The sequence below is a fragment of the Drosophila biarmipes genome, chromosome 2R (genome assembly GCF_025231255.1).
Source record: "Drosophila biarmipes strain raj3 chromosome 2R, RU_DBia_V1.1, whole genome shotgun sequence".
In the NCBI taxonomy this organism is placed as follows: Eukaryota; Metazoa; Arthropoda; class Insecta; order Diptera; family Drosophilidae; genus Drosophila; species Drosophila biarmipes.
In genome coordinates this window covers 19,975,868-20,002,620 of record NC_066615.1, presented here as the reverse complement: position 1 = coordinate 20,002,620, position 26,753 = coordinate 19,975,868, and the positions used below count along the sequence as shown (strand labels likewise).

General features: G+C 46.9%; 6 protein-coding genes across 6 annotated transcripts; 2 read left to right on the top strand and 4 right to left on the bottom strand.

Annotated features, from left to right (window-relative positions):
* Positions 1-12: 12 nt before the first annotated feature.
* LOC108022629 (protein clueless) lies at positions 13-7,502 on the bottom strand. Its single transcript, XM_017091677.3, has 7 exons — positions 6,958-7,502; positions 4,328-5,402; positions 1,883-4,160; positions 1,700-1,825; positions 1,422-1,637; positions 1,149-1,360; positions 13-1,082 (listed from the first exon to the last, which is right to left on the bottom strand). The coding sequence occupies exons 1-7, from the start codon at positions 7,163-7,165 to the stop codon at positions 854-856; spliced, it is 4,344 nt and encodes a 1,447-aa protein (XP_016947166.1). The 5' UTR covers positions 7,166-7,502; the 3' UTR covers positions 13-853.
* Positions 7,503-7,866: 364 nt separating this feature from the next.
* On the top strand, positions 7,867-8,923 carry LOC108022821 (PRKR-interacting protein 1 homolog). The gene is made up of 2 exons (XM_017091962.3): positions 7,867-8,074; positions 8,131-8,923. The coding sequence occupies exons 1-2, from the start codon at positions 7,901-7,903 to the stop codon at positions 8,845-8,847; spliced, it is 891 nt and encodes a 296-aa protein (XP_016947451.1). The 5' UTR covers positions 7,867-7,900; the 3' UTR covers positions 8,848-8,923.
* Positions 8,924-10,006: 1,083 nt separating this feature from the next.
* On the bottom strand, positions 10,007-15,674 carry LOC108022820 (lissencephaly-1 homolog). Its single transcript, XM_017091961.3, has 8 exons — positions 15,532-15,674; positions 11,945-12,054; positions 11,583-11,883; positions 11,356-11,512; positions 11,116-11,293; positions 10,911-11,046; positions 10,490-10,841; positions 10,007-10,427 (listed from the first exon to the last, which is right to left on the bottom strand). The coding sequence occupies exons 2-8, from the start codon at positions 11,980-11,982 to the stop codon at positions 10,354-10,356; spliced, it is 1,236 nt and encodes a 411-aa protein (XP_016947450.1). The 5' UTR covers positions 11,983-12,054; positions 15,532-15,674; the 3' UTR covers positions 10,007-10,353.
* Positions 15,675-17,540: 1,866 nt separating this feature from the next.
* LOC108022877 (spermatogenesis-associated protein 20) lies at positions 17,541-20,914 on the top strand. The gene is made up of 5 exons (XM_017092072.3): positions 17,541-17,830; positions 17,897-18,052; positions 18,308-19,774; positions 19,869-20,074; positions 20,135-20,914. Exons 1-5 carry the CDS (start codon positions 17,679-17,681, stop codon positions 20,596-20,598), a joined length of 2,445 nt encoding a protein of 814 aa, XP_016947561.1. The 5' UTR covers positions 17,541-17,678; the 3' UTR covers positions 20,599-20,914.
* A 170-nt stretch (positions 20,915-21,084) lies between these two features.
* Positions 21,085-22,635, bottom strand: LOC108022878 (uncharacterized). The gene is made up of 2 exons (XM_017092073.3): positions 22,475-22,635; positions 21,085-22,294 (listed from the first exon to the last, which is right to left on the bottom strand). The coding sequence occupies exons 1-2, from the start codon at positions 22,535-22,537 to the stop codon at positions 21,506-21,508; spliced, it is 852 nt and encodes a 283-aa protein (XP_016947562.1). The 5' UTR covers positions 22,538-22,635; the 3' UTR covers positions 21,085-21,505.
* A 779-nt stretch (positions 22,636-23,414) lies between these two features.
* Positions 23,415-25,830, bottom strand: LOC108022968 (activity-regulated cytoskeleton associated protein 1). The gene has a single exon (XM_017092193.3). It carries the CDS (start codon positions 25,741-25,743, stop codon positions 24,973-24,975), a length of 771 nt encoding a protein of 256 aa, XP_016947682.1. The 5' UTR covers positions 25,744-25,830; the 3' UTR covers positions 23,415-24,972.
* Between the last annotated feature and the right edge of the window lie 923 nt (positions 25,831-26,753).

Sequence of the window (26,753 nt, the reverse complement as noted above, 5' to 3'; positions counted from 1 at the left end):
TACGAACCCAACTTGGCAGCTTCATTTTTATTTGATCGCAATTCGACCTTTAATAATAAAAAACCATTTTCTTCGTATGAATAAATGTTCTCGCGGTCCCTGACACACCAAGGACCCAAAGTGTATGCATTACATATGAATAATATATATATTTTTTCTGATATATATCTATATGATAGTTGTATAACGAAAACGTAATCATTCAATAATTCTTCTGGTTTCTTTTTCCAATCGGGCGAATCTTAACGTTATTGTAAAATATTTAGTTGCACTCGTTGTAAAGTTGATTCAACAGAAAACAATGCATAAGATTATGTGCAATCGATTACAAACTATAAAAGGCATTTGACGGGTCTGCAAATGGTTAACAAAACATATATGTGTATGAGCTAGACGACTTTTCGTGTTTAAAAACAAGTCAACTTTTTTTTATAGCTGGTTTTTTTCGGGTGATTTTGGGTTATTTGGATAAGGATGCTTAATAGTGTTGCTGATAGTTTGCTTGACTAAGCCTAAAAGTATTTTATTGGCCCAAGCCACAAATGGCTAGGGGTCCTTCTATGCGTATTCTTAAATACGACGCGATGCGATGTGTGTGAGCAGTACAAGAGCAGCCTTTAAGAAAAACATATACAATTATGTTTTATTACGATGTGGGTTGTTGTTGCTGGTTGTTGATGTTGATGTTGCAATTGGTAGGTTGTCATTGCTTCAGTAGTTCCAAACGTAGGTGTTTTAATTTTGCTCAGTCCCAAAATACGATTAACGGATACGGTTACGACAATGCGACGCACAGGCGGCAAATTTTGTGACTGTTTGGGATTTCAATTGTTTAACTTTGCCTCTGGAGTGTTCAACTTGAAGTCGCCTCAGTGGTGGTCGTGGCCTTCTCCCCGTTCGTTAGCTGCGTGCCTGCTGCTGCTGCCTGCTCCTGGGCTTCCTTCGGCTCGCCCCCCTCGGCCTCACCATTATTGTTGGCGGCGGCCACAATGGATTTGATGGCATCGTTCACCTCGCTCTCGGCGCTGTTGGCCTTCAAATGCTTCTCGATCTCGCTGCGCACCTTGACAATGTCTTTTTGGCTATCAAGTTCAATAGAGGAACAAGTCAGAAGGGCTATTGATAAATGTTAATTGCCAAAGTCTCACCTAATCTGCACAAACAGAATGCCGTTGATGGTATTTAGCATGTCCAGCACCGAGCCCATCGAGGGTGGTGTGATGTGGATGGGTGGCAGGTCGCTGGTCAGCTTGCCACTGGAATAGATGTCGTTCATCTTGCGCTGCAGCAGCACAGCCTGCTGGGTCAGGAGGCGCAGGCACTCGGCCGAGTCCCGGGTCTTCTCGTGCTTCTCGCCGAGCTATTAAAAAAATATATAATATTTAGCTTGATTTATCTAGCAGAACATAGACTTCATCTACCTGTGACTTGTAAATAGAGTAGGTTTCCTTCTCGTTGTTTAGGGCCGAGCGGAAGTCGCCCATGCAGGACTGGGTGCGGGCCATCAGGTGATAGCTGACTGCCACATGCATGGCCTTGTTGCCGAAGTATTTGAGGTTCAGCTTAAGGGCATGCTCGATGAACCGCAGCGACAACTCGTATTCACCCAGCGCATGCAAAATCAAACTTATGTTGCTCTGAAAGTAGCAGATAAAAGCGGTTAAATCAAATTCTCTGCTGAACTAAGGGCTCAACTTACATCGATCAGTGCCACCTCTGGGTGATCTTCACCGCAGATGAGCACCATCAGATAGCGAGCTCTGTACAGCAGCTTGAGGGACATGCCCACATGTCCGTTAGCAAACGAATAGAGTGATAAGTGTGTCTGCAAAATACATTAAATGAACAACTAGACGTATAAGCAGAAAGTCACACTACGTACGTATTCCAAAATGGTAGAGGGATGGTCAATGCCGTTCACTCGCTCGCTCATGATCACTGCGCGCTGCTGAATGGCCAGAGCATCTTGGGCATCGCCCAGCAGATAGCTCAGCCTGGCCAGCATCCGCAGGCAGGAACCGTTCTCCTGGTGCATCGCCCCGAAGACGTTGTTCAGCAGGTTGAGTGCCTCGCTGATCAGCTCGTAGCCCTCCTTGAACATGCCCTGCTGGATCTTGGCCTGGCCCGTGGTGTAGAAGTTATAGGCGTCGGTTGCCCGTGGGCTAATATGCTTCACCACCGGGAACACGTTGACGATGTCGTCGTCGCCAAAGGTCGGCTTGTGCTTGGACTCGAAGTTGTACTCGCGCAGCAGCACCTGGATGCCCACCTTCAGGCAGAAGGCGCGCAGCAGGCTGATCCGCAGGATGCCGAACTTGCTGACGGCGCTGTCGATCGAGTCGCAGTCCAGTTCCCAGTCCCAGTAGGCCTTGGCCTCCCGCCGGATTTGCTGCCACAGGGATCGGGGAGTAACCAGGGTCCAATCGGAAGCGGATGAGCCATTGGAGGAACCGGACGAGCTGCCGTTCTGATTGCCAGCCGCCTGCTGTTGCTGCTGCTGACCCTTGCCGCCCTTGGAGGACTTGTGCTTGTTGTGCTTGCCGCCGTTGCCGCGTTTCTTGTGCGCCTCCTCGCTGCTCACGGCCGGGTTGACGGGTCCGTTGGTCAGCAGACAGTTGAGGAAGTGGCTGATGGCTGCGGACAGGTGCAGAGGCTCTGTGTTCTGCATGTAGGTGTAGTAGATGTGCTTGGTGGCTCGCACAATCAGCTCGAGGACGGCGATCCTGTACAGGTAGTCCATGCGTGGCATCTGGCCCAGCATTTTGATAACTTTGCCCAGGTAGCGCACGTTTATGCCGTGGCTGTGCAGGGATTCCGTCAGGCTCTGGCCATCGATCGGTGGTGAGGAGTGGGACAAGTGCTCCTTGATGAAGGCGGGAATCTGCTTAAGGACCAGGAACTCAGCGGCTTCCTGGACGAGCACCTTCTGCTTGGCCAGAGAGCTGCAGGTGCCCTCCTCGCCATCAACATGACGAATACCGGGCGAGAACACATCGGGGTTGAAACGGAAGTCGAACTCCTTCTCCTTCAGCGAGCCAACGGCGGCGCAGGCTCGTTTAACCACCTCGGCAGCTTGCACCTCGTTGGAGGTAGCCACATTGGACTGTGCCTCACGGATGGCGTTAACCATGGCCTCGGCGGTCTTCGTTTCGCTAGAAGTGGGCTTCTCCTTCTCCTCCTTCTCTTCCTTCTTCTCCTCGTTGTCGTCTGTCTTTTCAGCTCCGTTTACCTTTGCTTCTGCCTCCACACCTTCTATGGCGGCCACTGGCTTCTCCGTCTTCTCAGATTGCTTCTTGGCATTGAGCTGTTGCAGATGCACGGCGGCAATGCGGATGAAGCTCACATAGCGATCCTCGATGAAGGCTTCAAGGAGCTCTTGACGCAAGCAGCACAGTTTGTGCCGGTGCTCGATGGGGAAACCCATATCGGCCAGCTCCTTGCTAATCTTAACATCCTGAAGCTTCAGGAAGTTCACATCTGGCGGGAAGGTGCGCAACAGGTCGAGGATGTAGTGCCTGCCATCGTTGCCGATGATGCCCTTGCACTCCACCGAGGAGCACAGTTCGACGGGCTCATCTCGCTCGTTAAGGACCGCGTGCGGCAAAATCTTCAAGTGTTTTCCCGCCTGTCGCAGAAGCTCCAAGTACTTGGGATGGCTCAACACCGTCTTGCCAAAGTCAATGGAGCCGTAGACCACGCTCTGCTCCTGCTCCCGCTCCAGAATACCGGGAATAATGGACTGTGCGGTGACACGATAGCCGCGGTAATCGATCACCACGGTTCCCAGTGTGTACAATCCTTCTACATCCACAGCGTTGTAAACCCGTACGCCATGCAGATCGTAGCGCGGTGCTACAAAGGCAGCTGCGTCGCCGCCAAGCTCCTTGTAGTGATCCCTCACATCGAAGCCCAGCGAGAAGAATATGTTGTTCCAGATGAACATCTGCATCTTGGAGTCCTCGCCGGGGTTGATGGCCAGCACGTTGCCGTCGATAACGGCCATGGCGCCCCTCGTGGCGGCGGTCACGAAGTCCCCGTGCACCTTGAAGATGGCGCGCTCGCGCAGCAAGCGCTCTGGCAGTGTCTTGCGTGGCAGTTCCCGCGTCGTCTGCAGCTCCTCGTTCCAGTCGCGAGTCTGTCCGGGGATGTGCTCTTCGTAGCTGAGGAATAAGAGGACCAAGGGTAAGTTAATTGGAAGATGTAATGTATTAGAGAGATAAAAAAAATACAATACAATATACATTTAACTTTATTGCAACGATATAAGGCTACATAGAGCCAACAATGATAACTCAGGAATTTATAGAACGGAACAAACAACACTTACCCCAACTTGGAGCTGAAAGCATCCTCGGCGCGAATGGCGTCCACCGTGTGCTCCAACGTGGGCGATGCCCACTGGTACACCTGGTAGGGCGTGGCCACCCGCTCGAAGGCGTGGCGCATGGTGCGTCGCTTCTGGATGGTCTGGAAGGCACGTCGGAACGATGGTGATATGTGGGAGAGTAGATCGATCAGCGAGTGGCTGAGGTGGCTTGGATTGTCGGGCTTGGGGTTGAAAGTGTCGTCCGTCGACTGGTTGATGTAGAAGCCCTTGGAGCAGGCGGAGATGTGGAAGCGTTTGTCCTCCATGGTGACCACGTACAGATACATGAGGTCGCCGTGCAGCTTGCGGGGACCGGGCGGCGGGTTCCAGGCGGATGTAGTGAGTACCTTGAGAGCCTGTGGTCCCTTGGCATTCTTCACATTGGGATGCAGTGGCAACAGTGGCGGTTCGTACACGCCCGGAGTCACATACTCCGGCGGCGTGCAGTCCACAGAGTCCGGTCGCGTCTTCTTCTTGTCCAACAGATCACCCTGCGTGATCGTGTTTAAGTAGGTCAGCGAAGTGCAGTCGATGCCATTGTACGCGTCCGCCGGATCTAGGTTCTTGAGAAGATCGCGCACATGGCGCACATGGATGCGGGCCTCCCGCATGGTGTACGGCTCCTCTACCACCTTGATGGTGGAGCCCTGCTCCAGCTGCTCGATTGTCTTAAGCTCGGCGAAGTTATCCAGCGTGACGTTGTCCAGCTGCAGCGAGAAGCAGGTGCGATGGCAGGTCTCCTCGCGGTCCATCAGCAGCTGGTGGATTTCCTGCACCAGCTCCATGCTCGACAGCTGGACGCAGAGCAGATCTGCGCCGGGACTGCTGATGTTGACCGTGATGCCAACGTCGTGCAGGGCGTCCAGGTCGATGTCCTCCCCCTCAGCCTCCGGAGCTGCGCCGGCCTCCGCTTTCTCCACATTGGCATTGGCATCGCCCTCCTCTCCAGCTGCCTTCTCGGCATGCCCGTTGCTCAGCCCCGCGTCCACGGGTTCAGCAGTAGGTTCGGTCGGGCTTTTGTTGCGGTTCTTCTTGCCTGCAAGGGGGCAAAAAGCGCAATTTGTTAGTCAATATTGGGATAGGCATCTGGAGCATTGTGTAACTTGTTCGATGAATGGGGGAAACATGAACTTTGGACCGGCTGTTATACAAAGGTCTCTAAGAAGAATCTTCTACAAGTCTTTTCTGTATTCCAGACGTCGCCAGTAAGGCCAGAATTTTACTATTTCTAGAGCAGAATTTATCTGCACATATTGAATTCGATTTATTTTTGACAGTATGGAGCTCTTTTTCATATGCTGAATTCATATAATACCTACATATTTATTTTGCTTAATTAAATTATTTTTCAACTTCAACGGGAAGCCTTTTTTAAAGAACTAAAATATACTTTTTGCGACTGCACTTTGCGGACCTACTTTAAAAAAAAGTTATATATCGGCATCTACCATATGATTTTTTCTATATTATTTATAAGATCATTGGTACTTTATGGGAACAATTATTTTTTTAAGATACTTAAAATAAATTTGTAACTCTCAATTTTTAAGTGAGCTAGAAAGAGCACAATCCATTATGTAAATCCAGTGGCCCAAATTCAAATGAGTTTCGCACATCTGTCCTATATCATCGTCGTAGCTTCTCCTATCTCCCATTTTTACATAACAACACCGCATGTGCGCATACTTCTGCCGCTCACTGTGTCTGTGTTCGCCGGCAGGCACAGAACGTACAACAAAACAGCAGAAAAACAAACAGAAACACCAAAAGCAGGCTGATAAGGCCAAAGGGGCCGGGTTCGATGGATCGTTCGGAGTCCGTGCACCCAACGAATAATCCAATCTCCTCCGATCTCTCAGAGAACTGGGCTTAGCATGGCCATGCTAATTTCAACAGTCCCATACTAACTTGCAGCACTGTGCGATACGGAGAGAGATAATGAGAGTGGGAGAGAGCGGAGAAAGCAAAAGTGATAAGTACAATGTACATTAACCGCCAGAGAGCGCGAAAGAGAGGGCGCGAGAGATTAACTCTTCTGGGGCTGAGAGTGATACTAGAGCGATGCAATGCGTCTGGCGCACAGAAAACATGATTTACATAATTGCCGAGCGATTTGCGTGTGTTAAGTGCATGCATTTCGGGCCGTGCACGTGTTAATTGTAGGTTAAACGCAACAAGAAATCCGCCCGGGGGGTTAATGAACATTTCGCCGCCGTCGCCGGGTTAATAACATGTGCGTTGCCATGCCAAGAGAGTGGGAGAGCGCCACACACGCACTGAACTCCAATACACAGGCACAAGTACTTCTACAATTGCATTTGTAACGCACGCGGTTTCTAGAGGGGGCCGGGCGGGCGGGGGGCCTGGGCAGGGAAGGGGTCGGAAAGGGGGCGGAGGGGCAGCCATAGACAACGGGCGCCGCTTTTAAAGCATTATAGGGGAGAAAAAGGCCATTACGTAATGTTAAAATTGTTATGTGATTGGCTTTTGCGGCAACGGCAAATAAAATATTGAGGCAGTTTCCTAGGCAGCGCCAAAGGGGGTGGTTTGCTGGGGGCAAGGCATGGGCGTAGGCGGAAAGTTGAACGCACCTTTCTTCTTCGCAACCGGACCGTCGACAGCCGTGCCATTGCCATTGACCAAGTTCTGGCTCTGATTCTGCTGATTCTGCTGATTCGGATTCAGATTCTTTTTGCCGCCGGCCGTGTTGTTGTTCTCCTTGGCCTTGCCGCTGGCCTTTGTGGTTGCCGTCGCATCGCCCGTGGCGGCTATGTTCTTCGCCTCCGTCTCAAGCGCCATGCTAACTGCTCCCGTTCCCGATTCACCTGCAACTCAACTCAACACACAGCGCTCGCGTTCACGTTTCTTCTTCTCGGGCCCGTCCGTCCGTGTTACACAACTCTAACCGCTCGCCGAGTTCGGGATTTCGCTTCGATTTCGAGTGTCTTTCTGGTCGATTGCGAACGTGATTGTTGTTTGGCTTTGGCTAACGATCCCGTACGCATCTATGACAAGTGGCTCTTTGGTAGTCCTGTTCTTTTCAGCACATTACTTATCGAGGATATAATTCGGCCGATCCGCTCCGCTAAAAAATAACGCGTTTGTTGACGGCTGAGAGTGTGGCCCCCGGCTGAAGGTTCGAAAATACCGCTGGAAAAAGGGCCTGTCGCCTGATTAGGTCTAGTATTTTTGTGGTATTTCATGTGTTGCTAGAGGTGGGAGTGGAGAGCGTGACACGATGAGGGCTCGTCATTTTGGCATGGAGAATTGCTTATTTTGTGTTTTTAAATTGTGAGTTATTTATCCATAAACTTCTACCTCCTTAAATTTAAGGGATAGGAAGTTTCTGCAACAAAAGTTGTCTAAGGTAGGTTTAAGCCCCGAAACAAAGTCCACTAACCATTTTCAATAAAATCAAAACTGATAAAAAAAAATACTTTCAATTCGCTGTAACATTACATTCACAATATGATTGGTATTTTAATACAATTGCACTGCAGCCACACAAAATGTACTGTTTTTTAGGCAAACAAAATGTCGCTTATAAAAAACCTGGTTAAAGAACATGAACCGAAACCAAAGAAAAAGAAGAAGGATGGAGAAGCTGGGGACAGCGATTCCGATGGCAAGGACCAGCCCCTGCGGCCATTCGTCAAAACCGCCACAGATCTGCAACGGCTGAAGCTGGAGAAACTCATGAAGAATCCGGTATGTTTTGATGCACTTAATGGGCTAACTTTTTATTAAACATTTCCAATTGCTAGGACAAGCCTGTGATAATACCCGAGCAGCGGCGCGAGCGGGACTTCATGTCCTCGGTGCCCACCTTTGTCCGGAACGTCATGGGCAGTAGTGCCGGCGCGGGATCCGGGGAGTTCCATGTGTACCGCCACCTGCGCCGGAAGGAGTACGCCCGCCAGAAGAACATCCAGAACCAGAGCGCCCGCGAAGCTGCCGATGAGGCCTATCAGCAGAAGTTGGACGACAATCGTCGGGCGGCCGAAGAGAAAACTGCCAAGAAAAGGGCCAAGCGGCAAAAGAGGAAACAGCGGGTTAAGAAGCCCAGGGAGGAAAAGAAGCCACAGGCCAAGGAAGCCTCAGAGTCTAGTAACTCAGATTCTGGGGAGGAAGAGGCTCAAGAGGTAGCTGAAGAAAAGGCGGACACTAACCCCGTAGAAAAGGAAGAAGTGGATTGCAAGGAAGACAAGGATGAAAGCAAGGAATCTTCAAAAGTTGAGGCAATAGAGAAAGATTCCGAAGGAGTTGATGAAGGATCTTCAGAAGGAAGAACTAGCGGACAAGCTAAGGATGAAAGCAAGGAGCCTTCAAATGCCAAGAAGACAGATCAGGGACCTGAACCCAATAGTGAGGAATCCACAGCAGGAACCACTAACGAGGATAAAAAGTTATTAGAAGCCGAAACCGAAGAAGCCACCGAAAGCACATCTAAAGAATCCGAGAACGTGGATAATCCCTGCTGATAAAAACCACACCTAACTACCATTGCATACCTATTAATAAACCTTTTAGTTATTAATAAAACAAATTGAAGTTTTATTCGTAGTACTTTTGTAATATATATAAAGCGAGTTCTATATCATCGCCTGTATCTGGGGTCTTCAGCTGAGGCCATCGTACTAAAGCAGTTTGGTTGAGACAAAGCAGTTTGCGAATCGCATTGAGTTTTCATGGCTTTAGTGCGCATTTTTTTCTTATATCAATAGGGTGCATCAAATGTTGCATTTGCGAGTACAATAAATGCTTTCAAAATTTGACATCGAAGGCAATACATAGTCAAGACTTTGATTATACCCTTGACACAAAACCACTGCTCAAATTCTGGGCATAAACAATTTTTGTTTGGTTTCTTGAAGAAGCAAAATTTTATTGTTTCCATTAATCTGATTTCTTTGAATCCAAGAATTCTGTTCTTCTAATTGCTGGATTTTTCGGTTTTTTTTTCTTGATACATCTATACGATTGTTTGCTTTTCCACAAATAATTATTTATATTATATTTATATATAGGTATAATTTTTTGCCGTTGCTCTTAAATAAACAATTACAAGTAAATTTGCAGCATTTTTCTACTATGTAAACCGTAAACGTAAATTATATTTTGAACTTAAAGCCAACTTAAACTTGTAAGCGATTTGAAAGGTGTTTGTTTTTGTTGAAGATCCTTTCGCGAAAAAGAACACAAAACAGGACTTGGGCAAAGTGAGTACGGTAAAAAAGGAAGCAAACTGTTGTTATAGTAAAAACTACCTCAATTATGGTAAAAAGCATGTGCTCAAGTAATTCTCAATAACAAACTTCTCTTTGTGAGTACAAGTTTTCCAAGTTGTCGAAATACTTTCTCTTACTTATGTATTTTCTTCAGCGAATTTAGCTACTATTATGCTTAGTTTGCAAACACTTAAACACGTCAACGTCATTGAATTCCTCGAGTGAGTGCGTGTGCTCGGGTACATTTTGTGGATGGAAAAACATTACTGTGCCAACTGCAACAACTAGCTGTCGAATGAATCGCGCTTTACCATTGTAAACACTCTCCATTCTGATCGAATTCTTTGAGAAACTCTAGTTCGCATGCCTGTTTTGCTTAGCGAGCCGTGTGCTGGGTTACAAGGGAGCGGGCTTTAACTTTAAACGATACTCGTAGGTAGGTATATTTTTAGGCATTAATGTATATGTACTTTGTATATAGTAGGTAGGTAGGTAGTTAGTTTAGTTAGAGGGTCGTACAAATAAATAAATAATTCGTTTTCGCCAGTTTCATTCAGTTTTAAAATACAATTATGTTCATTTTGCTGTCGGACGCTGACACAGAAAGCGTCTGGAAAATAAACTTCCGCGGAGGTTGCGATTGCTGAGACTGCTCGAGTGTGTGGGCGTGGTGGTGTGTGGGTATGTGATTTAATATATTAGCTTTATTTATGTTTAAATTGAGAAGTAAGCAGAACCCTTGACGAGTTATCCTCTATTCTAACGACATTCCCAGACCTTAACAGTTTGATCTACGCTACCGCTAATAACGTACGGATGCGCTTTGTGAAAATCTGAAAGGCAAAAAAAGGGATTAAAATATGTTAGATATAAAGAGACTAATTTGAGGACCCACCTATGGAGGTGCAGAAATGCTGATGCGCGTATAGCGTCTTCATGCATCGCTTGTTGCGCAAGTCCCAGACTCGGATGGTCTTGTCGTCGCTGGCCGAGACCAGATACTTGCCGCCCGGATGGAATGCCAGGCCACGCACCCAGTTGTCATGGCCGCTCAGCGTGAGCAGGCAGAGGCCGACGCTCACGTCCCAAATGCGAATGGTCTTGTCGCGAGAGCCGGAGGCCAGGAACGGGCCCTGGTGGTGGCCCTTCTTGTTGTCCGCTCCGGCTGCCTCGTTTATCGCCGAGGCTGCGGCTTCCGGCGCCCAGGCAATGCACTCCACGGTATGCTCATGATCGCGTAATTCAACCTGCAGGGTGGATAACCAAACCAAAGTGAGTCTCAATCGCCAGCTAAGGCTTCACCCCGCCGTGCTCACCTTGCAGTCTTTTGAATTCGTCAACCAAACACGTATTGTCTGATCATTTGAGCATGTGGCAAAGATGCTGCCTTCAATGTGCACTCGCACCATTCGCACCCACTCTCTGTGGCCTGTGTAGGTTTTCACACAATAGCTGTATGCAGGAGAAATCAACAGGTTGCTCAGTTATCCTTTTAGGTCAATGCTAGCCGTCTCAACTCACCCTGTGGCCACCTCCCACATTTTGATGGTGCGGTCTCGAGATGCGGACAGTACGTAGTCTCCGGCGGGCACAAAGGCCACCGACGAGACATTGTGATCGTGACCATGCATGGTTTTGACACACTCGTAGCTCTGCTGGAAATCCCACAATTTGATGGACAAGTCCGCGCTGCAGGAAGCTGTAGAAAAGGAAGGAACATTAGTTGGGTTTAGTAAGTTGCTAAATATAAGTGGTGCCTACCCAGAAGCTTGCCCTGCGCATCGAAGGCCACATCCTGCACCGAGTCTGTGTGCCCCTTGAGACTGCGCTCGTACTCGCCAGTTTCAAAGTCCCAAATCTTAATGGTGGCATCTTCAGAAGCGGAAACCATTAGACCGAAAATGGGATGAAATATGACCTAGAATAATGTATAACACAGTCATTCTAAGATTGCCCTACTGATTATCCTTGGGATGCCAAAAGCCTACCCTCGTTATGCTGGCCCGATGACCCGTGAGGGAGAATTTCTCTGGCGGCCGGGGTATCCACTCGCCGGGCGTCCGTTTGTTCTTTGTAGGCGCACCCTCGATGACCTCCTTCTCAGCCTCGGTCAGCTTAGCCTCTAGCTCCATCACCTTCTTCTGCAGCCGGATGACGGACGTCCACTTCTTCTCCAGCAGTCCGCCAAACTTCTTTTCCGCTTCTGTGCTGAGATCGGCCTCCTTGCGGAAGGTCTCCAATGAGTCGGCGTAGCCATTTGAGCCCAGGTAATCGGCAATCGCTTGGTTACTAGAAAAGTATCATAAAGATTAGATTGCGGACTAGTGATTTGATGTAATCTAGAACTTACAGCTCCTCGCGCTGCCGCTGCGACAACACCATTTTCATACTGTTTTCCGATTTGGCTTGTTTTGCACTGCTCTCGTTTGATTCGTTTCACCGGCTTCAGTTCGTGCAATTCTGCAATGGGAAATGTACAAATAGTTAATAAATCTCATCTTTTTAAAAATTCAAGCTATTGGAATGGTAATTAAATTTGTTTCTAACGTTCACTTTGGTGTATTACAAATATTTTATCCTTTAACTACAATTCTCTTAATCCATCTAAAAATCGTCTATTGATGTTTCACTGTATGATGAATTGCTGCGTTGAAGACAGGAAATTGGTTTCGCAAAAGTTAAATGCCAAAAATGCCAGCGGGTTTCGTTTGAATTCTCATGGAGGGCAAGTCACCCACATTTTCTTGGGTTTTTGTTTTTGGCAACAGTATTTGGGTTTCCTATGCTCATCTTTCGTCTAGTCATTATATTGTTTTATAGTCTTTTTTTCAAACCCAAAGCGGAGCATCATCATTATCATCGTCTTGGGTTTCTGGCACACATTTTTTGTGTTGCTCGTAGCTCGAATAATTGGCCAGAAAATAATAATCGAAAAGCTGGTAAAGCTCAGAGCCAACAGCCCTACAATCAAACTGCACTCGTCATCAATGGGTTCAAGGGTCGATCGCCAATCGCGAAAACCTAAGCCTCCAAATGGAATTAGGCAGAAACAACGCAGCAGCGGCGGGTTTTCTATGCCTACAAACTAGTGTGTGTGTGCGAGACCTATTCAATCAACTCAAGGTGGGCAAATCACAGGTGTATGACAGGCAATAAAGCCGCAATCGGAAAGCAAAGCGAACGCATATCTGCGCACTTGATAACGACGAACGCGTTGCCAACTAATAGTAAAACGACGCTGGGCAAGGTAAAGCAAAGCCAATTAGCCGGACTTAACGGCGGTTCAAGCAACTTCTTATAGGTAAATAAGGCTGCCGAAGAGCGTGCGAGCGGAGGAGCAGAACAGACACAGACAGCAGCGGGAGAAATGCTAGCACCAAGTTGTCTTAGTAGATATTTTAAAACTTTGTTTGTATACAATTGCTGTTTTGTTACACCATTCAAGCTAATGAGAGTCACACTCAACAATTAAAAGAATTAGCAAATGCAAAGTTCTTAGAACATAAGTTTTGAATTCTTCATGGAATGCTTAATTGAATGGTCTGAAACATAAAAAACCATATTCTATAATTACCACCTCCTATTAATGCTTTAAAGAAAAGTAATTTGATTGTTATGGGCATAAAGATAGCCAAAACCAATTGCTGTTCATATCCGTACAGCATTCCGAAAACTTTTTTTTAATTTGAGATGTTTTGCTTACCAGATACACATGCAATTATTGCTTTCCAAGAAAAAAAGCCCCCACGAAATTAAACTCAATCTATTGTGACTCACAAATATTTCTTAATTTTTCTGTTCTTGCTAAAATTATATAAAATACCTAATTCAGAATGAAAATTATGAAGAAAGAAATATTTTTTAATAAAGATCTATGCTGAAATTGTTTATTTTTTTACGCTAAAGCACCGAAAATATTGCAGGTATAAATTCCAAAGCTCGATTTCAAATCCATAATCTTGGCCCCAACTGTAGAGGCCACACAACACACATCAGCGCACTAGGAAATGACGTTTTCAAATTATTTTTGGCCAAATGATATTTAACGATTTTTTTGAACTAGCAAAAATGGCAAAAGCAAAACTGACCAAACGGGTTGGGGACCGGCACTCAAACCCAATATAACCGTGAGTCATGCGGCCAGGCGAGACTTGGACCTGGACTCCTCTACTCCACGCCTTATCAGCTGTACGGGAGCACTCTGCGCTCATCATTCACATATTGTAGGTGGATGTTTGCCTGGCCGCTAACTGCGCATCTAAATATATCCCAGGAAAATCAATGAAAAGCGTTGCAAACGCGTCACAAACGGAAAAGTGGAGCGTGGGCGGTTGGGGGTTAAGATGGGGTCCCCTTAACCCCACGAGTGGCGAACGGAGTCAACGGCGTTTGTGTTGTGGCAACCAGGCATTCCGAAGCACCAACACATGCGCATTGTAACCGTAAAGCTGTGTGGGTGTGTGTGTGCCACAAGGGAAAAATAACAATAAGAAGGGGGCGTTTCGGGTCGCACGCTTTGCCAGAAATGTTACTAAATCAGTTTACAAAAAATGCGGTTCTCATTGTTGCACTTGCCCAAGCTTATTTAATATTTGCATTTTAAATGCTCTCGCGTGGGCGTGAGAGCGAGACAGTTGGCAGGGGGAGGGGGCATAGACCAGGGCTGCACTCCTCTCCCACACACACACACACGTGAAATTTAAGGATGCCACTGGGATCTAGCTCTTCCACTCACTCACCCTTTTCGCCATTCTCTCTCTCCCGCTCTGGCAAACAGACCTTGCACTTGCCTTTGCTTGTTTATTTGCGTGTTTCATTGATTAACACACACTCACGCGCCGAGCAAATGCAATTGCAATGCAATTTCAAGTGCAAAGAGAGAGGGAAAGGGAAAGAAAACAATAGCCGAAAGCTTTGAACTCCAGCTTTAACCCCACGCCGGGCTGCTAAAGCAGGGACTAAACAGTTAAAAGGTGGAATTTTTTCCGCTTCACTTTAACCCACTGCTGGGAACGTGCAAAAAGCTCGCCAGATAATAGAAACAATTTGCAGTGTCAGGAGCGCTTTCCACACACATTCTGGGAAATCGCAACGGGTCTTGAATACCTAAAAGAATGCCATGCCGCAGTAAAAAAGCCCAAACCAAAACGGAACAACTGTAAAAGACAAGAACAACAATAAAACGAGATTTCTTGTGCATTGGCAGAACTGGTTTGGGCTATTCTCCTAGCCAGCCATAATAGGTATAGGTGTTGGGCGGTCGCTCCATAGGGGGAGTGGATGTGGAAAATATGCAAGGAATCGGGGACTTGGCTAAAAATCGATCAATTCTGCTTTTGGCGAGGGGGAGGACTCCAACACATGCGCGAATCGAGACACTCGCACACACACACACACACACACACACGGGCACGCACACCAACGCACGCGATGTGTCATCGTTTTCTGGTGGTTGTAAAAAATGCAATCGCTGTTTATTTCTCCACTTATTTACTGATCCGCTTTTTGTTCAACACACTCTCTATGTACTGTGCATAATTTGCATAACTCTTTCGCTTGTTTTCCCCATTTTCTTTTCAATAACAAACACAAAGCCAGCACAATAACAACAACGGTTCGAACGAAAATACTGTTACGACGGCCATCTTGGATAGAGAGAGGGGCCAAGAGAAAGAAGTGTCCCAAAGTCAATATGCAAAATGGGGAAAAGGACAAATATCGCGCACAGATCTTAGTTTTTGGCGATTTCGAGCACTCAACTCGGTGCATAACGCGCGCACTAACACTATGCCACTGGCAGTGCCTCGCATAAATGTCACTTTTTTCCTATATCATTTCTCCCAGTGGCTCATTACACAGTTGCGAAAAATCCATTTCGATGGGTGATTTTACTTTCAACGCGGCGACTTTGCTATTGCCTTCATATACTTTACTTACATCGATTACTGTTTCATATATTTATAATTGCGTTTATTTATTTATGTTTAATCGAATTATACGAAAAAATTACGCAGGGAAATGACGAAAAATGCCTCGATAATGTGACCGCAGCGCGCGCAGCTGAAAAACCATCACGGGACTATCGATAACGGTGATATATTTGATCCGATAGATTAATGCGTTTGACTTTTGAAATATATGGTAATACTACAGAAGTAATACAAGGTGAGTTCCAAAGTAAACAAGACTTTTTTAATCTGGCGCCCTCTACTGGCGCCATCTATATGTCAACTGGTGCGTTCGAATCGACTTCCATTAAAAATGTCATGACATTGGAAGTGAGATTATGGCGTTTTAAGTGTCAGTATGTTTTAGTCATCGGTGCGAAAATGAACTTCGAACAAAGAGCTAACATTAAATTTTGTTCTAAAATTGGTAAACCATTACCGAAACGTTTCAATTGATGAAAAAAGTTTATGGCGATGATTGCCTATCCCGTAGCAGAGTGCACGAGTGGTTTCAACGTTTTCAAAGTGGTCGGGAGGACATAAATGACGATAACCTTCTAGGCTTGGAAATAACATTTTTTCAATTTTTAAGAATTTCGAATTCAATTAAAGTCGGACTACTCTAACATACAGATGTCAAAAAATGGTCTAAAAAAAAGAATGAAATAATTTATTTTTAATATCACTGAAGTCAGCAACAATCCTTAAAAATTGTACATGGTGTTACTAAAGTTGATTATTTCTTTTAACTGCAAGGGTATACAAACTTCGGCTTGTCGAAGCTAACATCCTTCCTTTTTTTTTTATATTTTCCGACTAATTTTGCGATCGTTTCCATGGCAGTCGACCGATTTTGATACAATTTAATTCGAAATTCAAAACCAATAAAAAATGTTATTTCCAAGCGTAGGAGGTTATATGGTTAAAAACACCAAAGATATAATTTTTTCATATTGCTTTACCACTAATTTTCCGATCGTTCATATGGCAGCTATATGATATAGTCGTCCGATTTTGATAAAATTTAATTTAAAATTCAGAACTAATTAAAAAACGTTATTTTTAAGATTAGAAGGTTATATGTTAAAATACTGAAGATATAATTTTTTTCCGATCCGGCTGGTTCCGACTTATATACTACCTGCAATAGAAAGAAGACTTTTGGGAAAGTTTCAGCCCGATAGCTTTACAACCGAGAGATTAGTTTGGTTAGAAACGGACAGACAACGGACACGGCTAGATCGAATCGTCTATTGAAGCTAATCAAAAATATATATACATTAAGGGGTCGGAAACGTCTTTTTCACTGGGTTGCAAACTTCTGACTGAAATCATTATAACCTCTGCAAGGGTATATAAATATGAAAAATGTTTGTTTTGCATGGTTAAAGAAGATTTTTAAAGATGGTTTTTAGATTTTTTAGTCCTCAATAGTAAGAAAATTTTCTTTAAAAATTGCTTGTACGACACTTTTGGCAGTTAAAAAGTAATCCTAACTTTTATTAACTTATCGATTTTGTGTAAATTATCAAAACAAAAATAAACTTTATACATTAAATTTAACCTTTTCTTCAGATTTGATCTTAAAGTTCAAATTTTGTTGGAAGCCTTTTTACCATCATATTCAAGTGAAGCAATGGGAAAGTTTTGTATTTGGTATGGAGTAATAATAGTACGACACGGCTGCCAGTTAAAAAACAATCCAAACTTTTATTATCTTATCGATTTTGTGGAAATATTTATTAAAAAAAGCATGGAGAGAAAAGAAAAAATGTTTAGTAAACTACTTGACTTTATGTATTTTGACTAAAGGCAACCGTACCTATGAGTAATAGGTTTTAAAGGCAGTTTTAAAAATGGTTTAGCCAGTCTAACTATTACCTTTAAATTATGTAATAACAAATTTCGGGAAAAGATACAACTTCTCAAACAATTTTGAACTGAGTACAATCGATGTTTGCCGCTCGATAGTATCGAACACACATCGGCACTCGTCCCACCTCCACAGCCGATATGCAAAACAAAATTAAAAACATTGGTCAATTCCAGCACACGTTGCAGTTTTATTGGCACTGGACGAGACGAGGTCGGAAGTGAAAGCAAAGCGCAAGCCCCGTGAATCCCGATTCGTTTGCTATGTTCAGGGTCAGACCGCTCTTCCCCTGGATACGAAGCTCTCTGCACACGACCTTGAAACTCCAAACAGATACATCGCCGTCGGAATCGGTGCGTCGGAACCTGCGCCTCCCGGACATCGGTTGTGGTAGTCGTAGTCGTCCAGTGAGCAAGTAGGTGTCGCACGCCTTATCAACCACCTGTTCTAATCGTTTTCCGTTTGCTTTTGTGCGACGCAGCCAGAGTTTCAGGAGAATGGCCACCGGAGGAGAAGCATCCAAGGAAGAGACCGCCAAGGTGCAGGCAGCGAAGGAGGAGTCTCCCAAGCAGGGCAATCGCTTGGTCGCCTCCAAGTCGCCGTATCTTCTGCAGCATGCCCACAATCCAGTTGACTGGTGAGTAGGAAATTAAGGTCACTTGACCTTAAGTCACGTGTGATAAGAAACCAGAGTGATACAAACAGCCCAAGAGCTACAATAACAATACTGTGTATGCCTCAAACCAGCTTAAATAGCTCTCACAACTTGTTTTTATACCCTTAAATTTACATTTTTCAACTCGATTCCTTTTCTTTTTGTTATATAAACGTGTTTGTAACAAGACTGGTTAAAATCACTATAGAGTACTGATACGATATGTGCTCTTTTCAGGTATCCCTGGGGCGAGGAGGCTTTTGAGAAAGCGCGGAGCGAGAACAAGCTCATCTTCCTCTCCGTGGGCTACTCCACCTGTCACTGGTGCCATGTTATGGAGCACGAATCCTTCGAGAGTCACGAAACGGCGGCCATTATGAACGAGCACTTTGTGAACATCAAGGTGGATCGGGAGGAGCGACCGGACATCGACAAGGTCTACATGCAGTTCCTGCTGATGACCAAGGGCAGCGGTGGATGGCCAATGAGCGTGTGGTTAACTCCCGACTTGGCTCCAATTGTGGCGGGAACCTACTTCCCGCCGAAATCCCGCTATGGGATGCCCTCCTTCGACACAGTTTTGAGGTCCATTGCTAAGAAGTGGGAAACCGATAGGGAATCCCTTGTAACGGCCGGATCCACTTTGATCAGTGCTCTGCAGAAGAGCCAGGGTGCTGCAGCTGTGTCTGATGCAGCATTTGGAGCAGGAAGTGCTATGCAAAAGCTAAGAGAAGGCATCAACGTCCATAAGCAGCGATTCGACCAGACCCATGGCGGTTTCGGTTCGGAGCCCAAGTTTCCGGAGGTTCCGCGGCTAAACTTTCTTTTCCACGGCTATCTCGTCACCAAGGATTTGGATGTGCTGGACATGGTGATTGAAACGCTGGATCACATTGGAAAGGGCGGCATTAATGACCACATTTTTGGAGGCTTTGCCCGCTACGCCACCACGCAGGATTGGCACAACGTCCACTTCGAAAAGATGCTCTATGATCAGGGCCAGCTAATGGCGGCCTTTGCCAATGCTTACAAGGTGACCCGAAACGAAACCTTTATGGAGTACGCAGACAAGATATACAAGTATTTGGTCAAGGACCTAAGACATCCTTTGGGAGGCTTCTATGCTGGCGAGGATGCGGATTCGTTGCCCACCCACGAAGACAAGGTGAAGGTGGAAGGAGCTTTTTACGCCTGGACCTGGAACGAGATTGAAGCTGCCTTCAAGGATCAGGCCCAGCGTTTTGACGACATTTCGCCTGAACGCGCATTCGAGATTTATGCTTTCCACTACGGTCTAAAGTCGCTGGGTAACGTACCAACCTACAGTGATCCCCATGGTCACCTTACTGGCAAGAACATTCTCATCGTGCGAGGATCGGAGGAGCAGACCTGTGCCAACTTCAGCTTGGAGGCGGAACAGTTCAAGAAGCTGCTAGCCACAGCCAACGATATCCTTCACGTGTTGCGGGATCAGCGACCGCGTCCGCACCTGGACACGAAAATTATATGCGCCTGGAATGGCCTAGTGTTGTCTGGACTCTGCAAGATAGGCAATTGCTACACCGCCAATCGGGAACAGTACATGCAGACGGCCAAGGATCTTCTCGGCTTTCTGCGAAAGGAGATGTATGATCCGGAAAAAAAGCTACTCATCCGTTCTTGCTATGGTGTGGCTGTTGGCGACGAAACCCTGGAGAACAATGAGTGAGTTTGAAATCCTTTTTTATATACATTCTTTTGTATACATTCTTAGTTATATAAACTTTTACTTACAATTACAATTCCCTGCCGCTTCTAGAACCCAAATCGATGGCTTTCTAGATGACTATGCGTTCCTCATCAAGGGCTTGCTGGACTACTACAAGGCAACACTGGACGTAAGCGCCTTGCATTGGGCCAGGGAGCTGCAGGACACACAAGATAGGCTCTTCTGGGACGATCGAAATGGGGCGTACTTCTTCTCGCAGCAGGATTCACCCAACGTTATTGTGCGGCTCAAGGAAGGTAAGCGGAATCTGCTTTTAGCTTTTAATATCAAATTTACTCTTTAGTTTATTTTTGAAGACCACGATGGGGCCGAGCCTTGTGGTAACAGTGTATCCGCCCGGAATCTTGTCCTTTTGGGACATTACTACGACGAGAATTCCTATCTTGAGAGGGCCGGACAGCTGTTGAACTTCTTTGCCGACGTCTCGCCGTTTGGTCATGCTCTCCCAGAGATGTTGTCCGCTCTGCTGATGCACGAAAACGGCCTGGATCTGGTGGCAGTCGTGGGACCGGATTCTCCCGACACCCAGCGATTCGTAGAGATCTGCCGCAAGTTCTACATACCGAGTATGATCATCGTGCATGTGGATCCATCGAATCCGGAAGAAGCCTCCAACCAGCGCTTGCAAACCAAGTTTAAGATGGTCGGAGGAAAGACTACGGTATACGTTTGCCACGAGCGAGCATGCCGCATGCCAGTTACCGATCCCCAGACGCTGGAGGAGAATCTCACGGCGTATTTCTTCTCGAAACGTGTTTAAACGCCGAGAGTTGCTCGTATTAGATTAAGACCATCTAGTTGTTACAAATGTTGTTTTTTTTTTGCTTCAAAAGCGAAAATAGGTTCTCGGAACTGCATAGTCATAGGTACTTGTTAATAAAGACCCCATTAGACTTGCGACAGAGTCATAATACTCTAACAGCTTCCACCGGCAAGTCTGAGAGACTTTCGCCGTACGCATTGCTCCCTAATTGTCTAGAGTTGGTTGATGTTGCCGAATTTAAAGTGACAGAAAACTAAAATAACCTGAAATGTGTCTGTAAAAAAAGTTAATAAAGACAGCAGGGTAAACCGTACACGATATTTTGTATTAAATAAATGTATATTCGGTAAAACTACATATTGCAAGGGATTCAGTAAGAGTTCCATCATAACATTACAGAAAAACACAAAAAGGAATAACTAAATTATAATTTTAAGGGAAAAACACTTTACACATCAGAAGTTTAAATGAAACTAACATCGATTAATCTCTCTTCTCGAATACAACACGTTTTGTGCATTTATTGGAATCGTTCTGTTCGAGGAGCAATCAACCAGTGTGTGGTCGGCTGCACCTGCTCCGCCCCAGAGGCGTAGGCGTAAAACTAGGCTTTAAACTAAATGCGTGCCCTGCGCTGCGTCCGCGATCCGCAACCAAACCCGATATCGATTGTGGGAATGGAGCCGGGATCCCGGAGGCCACGGCAATCGGCGTAGAAGGAAACTAAACGTATGGAGAGAACAGCTCAATAATCGGTAATTATAATCGTAATAATAGTAGTTTGTAGCAATTAAAATAATTTAGTTGAAATTCACATTCATCACATTGGTTGGCCGACCATCTGCCATGCCTCATCCTCAACTGTTGCCGCCGTCGTCTTAGTCGTCGTCGTGACCCCTGCCTCTCAGGTGTCTGCATCGTTGAAGCTCATGGCCGCATCGAAACTATCCACGATGGTCTCCATACGCTCATGGTGCTCAAAGCGGGCGAACTTCCGCGCGAACTTCCTGCTGGACCGCGAAGTGCTGTACCTTCGCGAGTAGCGCGCTCGCCGGAAGAACCGGAACCGCGTGTCCTCCTCCTCCTCGTCGTACTCCGGCGCCGACACCGAATCCTCATCAGTCTCGCGCAGGAACTCCTTGGGATCCCGATGGATCTTAAAGATCTTGGTGGCCGTCGCCCCATTAAGCTTCGATATGGTGCGCGAGGCATTAAGGATCCCACTGGAATTCGAAATGGAACCGCTGCGGTTCTTGATGGCCGTCAGTCGGTTTGTAATGGACACCACGTTGAACAACTTGGACAGCTCCGAGTCGACGCAACGCGATTCGCGACGCAGGTTCTTGCCGTTCTTCACGTAGATGAAGTGGTTCAAGGGGCTCTGGCTCAGGCTCTGGCTCTGGCCATCCAGGGCATGGCCTCCAGTGGAGCAGGTGGGCGAAATGGAGACGGATACGGAGGTGCTGCTCCCGCCGCCGCTCCCGTTGGTCAGCAGAGTGGGGGTGGAGGGCGGCGCTGGCGGTGGCACATGCGGCATTGTGTAGCAGCGCTGTCGGCCCGAGGTCAGGGAGGACCCCCCGCCCGTCGGGCCGTCGTACAGGTTGGTCACGTTGTAGCGGCTCAGGCGGCACAGCGACGTGGACTCCGGCTCCAGTTCCGCCTCCGGATCGTGGCTGGTGGGCATGTCCATGGCCTGTGCGAGTGAGCGCGAGTGTGTGCGTGGTTTTTGGCCAGGTTTTTCGAGTGGGCGGAGAGTGGAGATTGGCGAGCGGAGTGGTGCGGTGCGGTGTCGAGCGACGGGGCGAAAAGAAAGGGCGTGTTAGCCGTCTGTGGATCCACCGGAATCTGCTCCGGACGCAGTGCGTACACTCACCTGCAGCAAGCCCTCGACCTCCATGTACTGGCTGTCGGTGGTGAGACGGTGTGTTTTGTGCATCAGTTGTTGATATCAGGTATATTGATTAGGAAATATTATTGTTCGGGCAGAGTGACCGTTCGCAGCAGCTCAACTGGGCCTAGCGCCAAGTCACGCAAAACGCCTGGCCTACTCGCTCGAAATTCAAAACAATACGGTGGTTGCTCTGACCTATAAAAAAATAAACAAAACTATATATCTATCCTAGTGTAGGCGGTCTTTTTAACATTCCCTTTACATAAAATAGAACCTCTTTCGAACAACAACAGACAAATATCTTAGATGTTGAGAGTTGTTGAGCCAATGAACCGAAGTTTTCATCGTTGTGCAAATTTTGATAAAATTTGGCCATGGACTTTACATTATGTTGGTTCATATTTTCAAATTTATGAAAATACAGTTTTAAAAATATTGAATCAAAAATACTAAATCTAGTATTTAGCAACATTTGGTCGTGGCTGTCATTTCCGCCGGAATGGAGTCTATCGATAACTTGTTTATGTTTTGTTTTGCTAATACCTATTGCTTCCTTCCGCTATAGGGTATACTGGACTTTTCGATGAAGTTGTAATTTTAGAATCCTGTTCCTTAAAAAGAAAAAATTTTTGAACTATTATACTACTACTATATTACAATTCTTTATCCTCACACTTTTAAATGTATTTGCTGAAGGAAAAAATTAAAACACCATTTTCCATACCTATACCTGAAAATATAAGCAGGAGTACGTTGATTTTAATCCTGTTTTTCTATGAAATAATAAATTTCCTGTAATATATTTTCACTTTAATATGTAATTTATATTCTTCATTGGTAGAAAGTGACCCTTTTTTTCTGTAATGTTGTGTATTTCCTGAAAAAAATATCCCCCTCCCCAACAAATAAAAACATGCAAGAGTTTTCTTTTGGTTTTTTAGTTTTTGTGGTTTACTGGTTTTCTGGATTCAGTCTTTCATGTTGAATGGTTTACATTTTGTTATGCTTCAGCGCAGCCTCTTGCGTTCATCAGTAGGCCCCACGCTCGGTTTCTTGTGAGGATCGCGGGCCAGACTCTCGGTGTGCCTGTGGCCAAGTCTCCAGATGATGGCGCACGTCGCAAGCCTGGCCACCATGTTCCGGAAGAGTTCCAGTTCCGGGTCGGATGGCTGTACGCGCCTACGTCATCTGCACAAGAGGCTGGTTTTGCACGCTGGGGGGCGGGGAGAGTCGGTGCCAGCTGGAGGGGCGTGGCCGCGACGAGACCCAGCCCCAGGTTTGGGTTTGATGGGTACTGGCGTGCCTCAAGCTTGTCGCGGAATCGCAGGGGTGAAATGTTAAACAGCCCTACACCCGTGATCCCGAACGTGACAATTTGACGTGCCAACCACACGGACGGCGATTCGGGAGCCGTCGTAGTGCTATGTTCTTAGTGGAAAATATTGACGAAAGTCAAATGGTTGGTTTTTGAATTTCCGAGGAAATTCTGGTTTTGCCCTGTTCACGCCCACTGTAGCTCCACTCGCACCAGAGGCATCGCGAGGGTCACGACTTCCGCAACCGGAAGCGGCCGAAGCCTCAACCGGAAGTGGGAGTCGCCGCCCCTCGGGGCTGTCGGTGTCACGTGCAAAAGGATCTAAGTGGGCGATCGCCGGGCGGGGGGTTTTTGCCAGCTTCACAAAGGACCAGCATCGGGCGAAAAGGCAGCGAATACGGGTGGCACTGGTGACACACGATCCGTAAATTGACGAATCAATAAACGGATCCCATCTCCCCTGGCCTCTATCGCTACTCTTTCGCTGAGCGGCACAAAGTGGAGCCGGCGGTTGTGAGAACTACAGGGCATGCGGGGGCGACTGGGGATCAGGCCACATCCGTTCGGAGTCGCATGGTCAAAGCAAGAAGTTCAAATTCGAGGCGCAGCCTCTGGTCTGAAATTCCGCACTCCTCCACTGCGACTGACCGATTCTCCGGACGAAATGCCTGACCCCCAGCCGCCCCCACCCAGTAATTCTCGATGCGTTGCTTGTTCAAGTTGTAAATACAAAAAATCAATGTTGCAATTGAAACAATTGCTGCTGGTGCTGGCGCGCTGTGCCAAAACAGCCGACTGGGCGGCGTGAAGTACAAGGAAAGTAGAGCCGTTCTCGAGGTAGTACGAATAGTAGTACAAACAGCGTGATTTTACGGGTTTTAGAAGCTGGTCGCGGCTTACCGGCACGCCCATTGCCAGTGAGTTGGAGGAGATTGAGGCGGCTGGCGGAGTGTTGCTGCCGCACATGTTGCTGCTGGTGGTGTTGCCGCCGCACTTGTTGCTCCCTCTCTCTCCGGATGTTGGGCTCTCGCCGACGTCGAGCGGCCAGTGTGGCCACGAAAAGTTCTGGTTGCTCTTGGTGTGGTGGGGGCGGAACCACCGCTGGTGATGTCATGTGCTGGTGGCCCCAGCCCCCCTGGGGTTGTGTGTGGACGTGTGTGGCCAACTACTCCTCCTGATTCTCCTCCTGCCGGTCCTTCTGGCGCTTGCGGCAATTGTCGAAGGTGTGGCCCCTGAAGCTGCAGTAGGTGCAGCGGTTGGTGCGCTTGGAGCCACGAGCATTCTTCGACGCGGCGGCCAGCTCCTCGTCCTCCTGGTTGTTGTGCTCGATGATGCGACCCTGCTCCAGGAGGTCCTTGAAGGACCGGACGCTTTGGCGGGCGATGTGCTTGCGGTACTTGATGTTCAGCAGGCCGTAGAGCAGGTCCAGCTCCGTCTCCTCGTCGTGGCGACCGCTGGGCAGCTGGGCCAGCAGCGCTCGCTTGTGGACCACAAAGGTGTCGATGTGGTCGTGGTCCTCCTGCTTCCTCTGGAAGAACTCCATGTAGACCTGGTAGGCGGGCTTCGTGGGCGAGAAGTGTTCGCGGATGAGGGCGAGGGCGTCGTTCCAGGTGGTGGCCTCCTTGCGGACGCCCTGCCACCAGGTACTGGCCAGCCCGTAGAACAGCAGCGAGATGCCCTTGAGGGCGTTCTCGTCGCTGATGTTCTCCAGCTCCTTGTAGGTCACGATGTTTGTGATGAACTCCTCGACCACGTCGTGATCTCGCGTTCCGCCGAAGTTGTGTGTGCACGCCGAGAAGCTGCCCTTGCCCCGGGCACCCTGGGCGTCTGCTCCCCCCGCTGCTGCTGCACTTCCGGCGGCACTTGTGGCCGACAGTCGCACCGCTTCGATCAGCTCATGGAGCTGCTCGTTGGTCATCGTCACGGATTGGGCCATTTTGCGTGGGGTTTCTGTGAGGCTAGGTGGTAGAACACTGGGGGTTCAGTCAGCCAGTGAAGCGAATGCGGCCGTTGAGTTGAACTGAGGAGCTCTCCCGCATGGGGCCCCTTTTATACCCGCCGGTTGTGGAATGGAACTCATGGCCTCGGCGAGAGCCAAAGTGGGAGAGGAGCAGCCCCAGGAGCGCGCATGGCCTGCGTTGCTAGCTATTGTCGCCCGGTGAATCATCGCGGCCACATAATGGTATCAGTTTGAAAGCCGGTAACCAGCCCCAAAAATGCTAGGCAAGTCTGGTTATCAATATGTTTAATTGATTATTGTGTTTCCGAAGAAACTCTTTAAGTCTTTGGGTACATTTTCCTACAGCTTTGTACGCACCCTTGGGCTCTTATTGCATTACATTGCTATGTGAAATTCTAGAAACTCTTCTTATATATACATTTTCTACAGCACACTTTATTATCGCCAGCGCATTGTGTGGCTAAACACTAATTTATTTAAGTATATTTATTGATTTTATCAAAATTCTTACTGTTTTAAAATTCTATCAAGTGAATAAACACTGAAAACGGTTGTGGAACTTTAAAACAGTAACGATTTTTTCCAATTTTCTTTTTTACACATTATATATGAGGACATTACATTGCCATTTGAAATTCTTCAATATTACTCATAGCTCAATTACTGACATGCGATTTAAACTTTACCTATTTTGTTTTACGAGGGTAAGTATTTCATTGGTTAAATTGGAATTTTAATTTTAATTTTAATTTACATGATTAATTGGTAGAATCGACTGAATGCTTTGTTAGTAGACACTTTTCTTCAGAAAGTGAAATCATTTGTTATTTATTTAAGTATCATATTTATTTGGCTCTCTCAAAGGCAAAGTATAACTCATGAAAATATGAGATAGGGCTTATATATGCATTTCCCCACTCATGATTTATGATGAATTTATGTGTCTTACTCCTGGGGTCACGTTCAGCAGAAAATTTGCACTTTGG

Excerpts from the sequence above, each read along its gene's own strand:
- LOC108022820 (XM_017091961.3), bottom strand. The coding sequence starts at position 11,982 with ATGAAAATGGTGTTGTCGCAGCGGCAGCGCGAGGAGCT. Across the intron at positions 11,884-11,944 it reads CAGCGGCAGCGCGAGGAGCT|TAACCAAGCGATTGCCGATT; the intron begins GTAAGTTCTAGA and ends ATACTTTTCTAG. Across the intron at positions 10,428-10,489 it reads GCATTTCTGCACCTCCATAG|ATTTTCACAAAGCGCATCCG; the intron begins GTGGGTCCTCAA and ends TTTGCCTTTCAG.
- LOC108022629 (XM_017091677.3), bottom strand. The coding sequence starts at position 7,165 with ATGGCGCTTGAGACGGAGGCGAAGAACATAGCCGCCACGGGCGATGCG. Across the intron at positions 1,826-1,882 it reads CCTCTACCATTTTGGAATAC|ACACACTTATCACTCTATTC; the intron begins GTACGTAGTGTG and ends TGTATTTTGCAG. Across the intron at positions 1,361-1,421 it reads ACTCTATTTACAAGTCACAG|CTCGGCGAGAAGCACGAGAA; the intron begins GTAGATGAAGTC and ends TTTTTTTAATAG.
- LOC108022821 (XM_017091962.3), top strand. The coding sequence starts at position 7,901 with ATGTCGCTTATAAAAAACCTGGTTAAAGAACATGAACCGAAACCAAAG. Across the intron at positions 8,075-8,130 it reads AGAAACTCATGAAGAATCCG|GACAAGCCTGTGATAATACC; the intron begins GTATGTTTTGAT and ends TCCAATTGCTAG.
- LOC108022877 (XM_017092072.3), top strand. The coding sequence starts at position 17,679 with ATGTTCAGGGTCAGACCGCTCTTCCCCTGGATACGAAGCTCTCTGCAC. Across the intron at positions 17,831-17,896 it reads CGTAGTCGTCCAGTGAGCAA|CCAGAGTTTCAGGAGAATGG; the intron begins GTAGGTGTCGCA and ends TGTGCGACGCAG. Across the intron at positions 20,075-20,134 it reads TATTGTGCGGCTCAAGGAAG|ACCACGATGGGGCCGAGCCT; the intron begins GTAAGCGGAATC and ends TTATTTTTGAAG.
- LOC108022878 (XM_017092073.3), bottom strand. The coding sequence starts at position 22,537 with ATGCACAAAACACACCGTCTCACCACCGACAGCCAGTACATGGAGGTC. Across the intron at positions 22,295-22,474 it reads AGGTCGAGGGCTTGCTGCAG|GCCATGGACATGCCCACCAG; the intron begins GTGAGTGTACGC and ends TCACTCGCACAG.
- LOC108022968 (XM_017092193.3), bottom strand. The coding sequence starts at position 25,743 with ATGGCCCAATCCGTGACGATGACCAACGAGCAGCTCCATGAGCTGATC.